Raw genomic sequence first — 3406 nt, 5'->3', positions numbered from 1 at the left:
GCTCAGGGGCCCCTTCTTGTGTCACGGGGAGATCACTCCAGAGCGCGGCAGGTGGAGCTGGAGGGCTGGCTGGGCAAACCTCTAGTGCAGATCCCATTTCAGAGACTAGCCATGGTACAGGAGAGCAGGGCAAAGATGCACTCCTGGCCATTGCTCACAAGGAGCTATGCTGTCTGCAGCAGGATGATGAAGGATGGACACTGTCTCTTTACTTTGGCTAAGGAAGGACTTGGATTGCCACCTTTAACTGTTAATGCCATCTGCAGCAACAGCTTCACTGTGAATGTGCCAGTGGAGACAGCAGGATGCTAGGCTGTGCTGGGCACAATCAGTGGGAGATGCTCTTTGTCCCCATTGCCCCTCAACTTTTAGTATTTATAAGTGTAACATGTTAGCCAGAGGTGTTTGCCAGGGTTCAAGCATGGGTTTGCTTGCAGGGCTAACCCCTGGCAGGGGTAGACAGTAGAAAGAAACAGAGGCCTACACAACTGTATTTCAGGCAAGGCTAATATGTTAAGGTTGTTGCAGCACAACGAGGAGTAAGAAGAGCCGGTTGCACCATTTGTTCAAATACTAGTTAGCAAGCTCTTCACATTTGTTCTTGATTTCTTCCATTACGTTAATATTCACAAGGAGTCTAGACAACCAACTCTCAGACTCCTAGTGGCTCTCCATCTGTTGTGATGCATCACCTTAGCCACATGCTCTTACTGCTCTACCCTAATTGGGTGACTGAAATAGTACAAGCAGCAGAATAGTGAATGTGACAACTTCCAGTTTGTATTGCTAGACAGCTAATCAATACAGGCTTACGTTCTTCTGGGATTTGCTGACACTTTTGCAAATACTGGGCTGATGTCCAGGTGCTGAGAAATGGTGGATAACACAACTCTAGGTAGCCCAGCAAATTCAACTCACTATTGTTTTTTTCTTTTTTTTTTGCTTGCTGAAGCACTGGTGAATTTACAACTGTTATTTACCCTCGAACCTGCTTAGCTGTACATGCAACCCCTATAACATCACTGCTGCTGTAATATGTTATCCATTGTATTGCAACAGACTGTGTGGGCTTGCTACAATGCACAGTAAGTGTTCACACCTAGGCAGGACAGATGGAGTGAGGGCATGAGCACAAGTCCAGGCACAGGTGACTGCCAGCCAGCTATCCCCCCACCCTGAGCAGACCCTTTCCTAAGCAGCTTGATGACATGGTGCTTTAAACAATCAGAAGATGCCTGGAGTTGGGTTTGCCCCAGTGCTCCCAGCATGGCAGGCAGTAACAACAGGCTGAAAATGGTCTGTACCAAGGACTGGCCTCCCACTGCTAGGCCTGGCCAGCTATCCCAGTGCAGCATAGGCTGGGAAGCCAGGATTTGCTGGGTGGAGTATGAAACCCAGCCCGAGAGGCATGCCAGGATCAGGAGAGCCCTAGTGCAGAGAGAGCTGCACTATCAAGGAGCAGCCTGGCATGCAGCATGTGCTCAGCTAGCACAGCTGGTTGGTAACAAAGGAAAATGTGCTGGTCCACTGATCTACAGACACACAAGCAGCCACTGCTCTCGGGAGCCTGCCTGACAGCCATTGCTGAGCACCTCCAGAACTGGGTGGTGACCAGAGGGCTCCTCGCCCTGCCACCAGCGGTCAAGACACCATCCCACCATCCTAGGAAAAAGAGGGACAGTATCACTTTAAAGAGACACCAGCAATCCTGCAGAGGCAGCATTAAAAACTATCATTAGGAGCCATTGTATTTAAATTAGAGATAATCTCAGGCACAATGTGGGGAGAGAATGCTGGGTGGGGCCGGGGAGAAAGCTGCAATTTCCCAGCCATTGTCACTCTGCTGTCCCCGATTGCCAGCAACCATAGCAAATTCCAGTGATTTTCAGAGCCACAGGGTATAATTTGCACCACGTGCAAGGAGCTAAAGTGCCACCAGGCATCCCTGTCAGAGGGGCTTGTGATGGGCTGTCAGCTGGGCTTTGTTCCTCACTGTTCCTGAGCAATCTGCACATGAAGTGTGGGTGGGGGTCAATCCTAGGGGTGCTGAGGCCAGAGTCCCCAATCACACAACCTCAGCACTGTGGTGGACTCATGCTCCAAATCATCCTAGCACATGCAGAAGTTGGGCCTGAGAGCGGGTCATGCCACCAGACACCAAGGAAGGGGCAGAAATGCTGCTATTGTCATGGCTAAATAATGCAGTCCCATTACCTCTTTACTTCCTTTGTGGATGGGAGAGCAAGCTGTTCCTCTCCTGCCCATGGGTAGTTTCTCTTCCCAGCCCCCTGCACTAGTGCAATGATAGGGACCTGCCTGGGCTTGTATTTTTACATGCACAGGATAAAGTACCCTTCTTTCTCTTTCCAGGACAGAGTCCGTAGCTGAGAAGATGTTGACCAACTGGTTTGCCTTCCTTCTCCACAAGTTTTTAAAGGTAAGGGGTAGACAGAGCATCCTCCATCATTCATAGTCTTTGCTGCCTCCATGGACCCTGGTGGGGAGCTTGGCTTCTAAAACATCTGGCAAGATGCAAAAAAACAAAAAGGGTGACTCAGTTTCCCTGGCTGGAATAAGATAGCTGGGGCCGGTCCTGCTTTGAGCAGGGGTTGAACTAGACATGACCGGCTGAGGTCCCTTGCAACCCTCGTATTTTCTAGCCCTGCAACTAGGATCATAGTGGTTGAATCTGAACCACGTAGGTGTGGAGCTGTAGTTAAACCAGCCACATTTAAGCTGACAGCCACCATGCTTGCCCTTGGTCAGTCCTGAGCACTGGTAATACAGTGTGCACAAAAATACACACCTGATGCATGTTATCCTAGTCTCCACCCAGCTGGATGAAAGCAGTGAACACTCTTGTGGGCTCCTTATGTAGGGCACATAGGAGACTTTCTTCCCTCCAAAAGACTTGCTTGGAGTATGCTGGCCCCACCAGGACAGTGCTGCATAGCACTACGCTCTCTGCCACTCTGCTCAGCATAGCCCAGAATACCTCAAGTAACAGCGCTCCTACCACCTCCCCTGGGCCCTACTCACAGGCTAATGGACCTCCCTGCCTGGGAAGGTTTCCTGCTCTTCAGTCTCACTTCCCTTCACTTGGTTTCACCCCATTTCACCTCCCTGGACCCTCTGGAGCAGCCCAATCAGTCCGTCTCCCCCTGGGTGCTTGCAGCTGTTTGGTACTTACAGGCAATTATCACTTCCTCTTCCCACCCCAGTTACAATAAATATTTGGTTAAAGCCATGCTTGTTTTTGGAAGCTCTGTGAAACTAGCTGCTTGGAAATGACCGAGGAGACCCGGACTGTCAGATTCCTGCTTTCCAGCAGTGCAGAGGCAGGGAGCACTTACTAAGCCAAAGACAACAACCACTCCAAGCATGGGGGGGGGGGGGGGGGGGGGTT

General features: G+C 50.6%; 1 protein-coding gene across 2 annotated transcripts in view; it reads left to right on the top strand.

Annotated features, from left to right (window-relative positions):
* Positions 1–3406, top strand: part of PLXNA2 (plexin A2) — a 361775-nt gene that overhangs the window by 333012 nt on the left and 25357 nt on the right. For both annotated transcript variants that reach the window (XM_019514044.1, XM_019514043.1), the window contains one exon: positions 2371–2437. In XM_019514044.1, coding sequence (XP_019369589.1) covers positions 2371–2437 — 67 coding nt within the window. The remainder of the gene's footprint in view (positions 1–2370; positions 2438–3406) is intronic.

This window comes from Gavialis gangeticus, unplaced genomic scaffold (genome assembly GCF_001723915.1).
Source record: "Gavialis gangeticus isolate Ggan-Ray unplaced genomic scaffold, GavGan_comp1, whole genome shotgun sequence".
NCBI classification, from domain to species: domain Eukaryota; kingdom Metazoa; phylum Chordata; order Crocodylia; family Gavialidae; genus Gavialis; species Gavialis gangeticus.
Note: the sequence above shows the minus strand (reverse complement) of the source record. Positions and strands in the feature narration are given on the sequence as shown.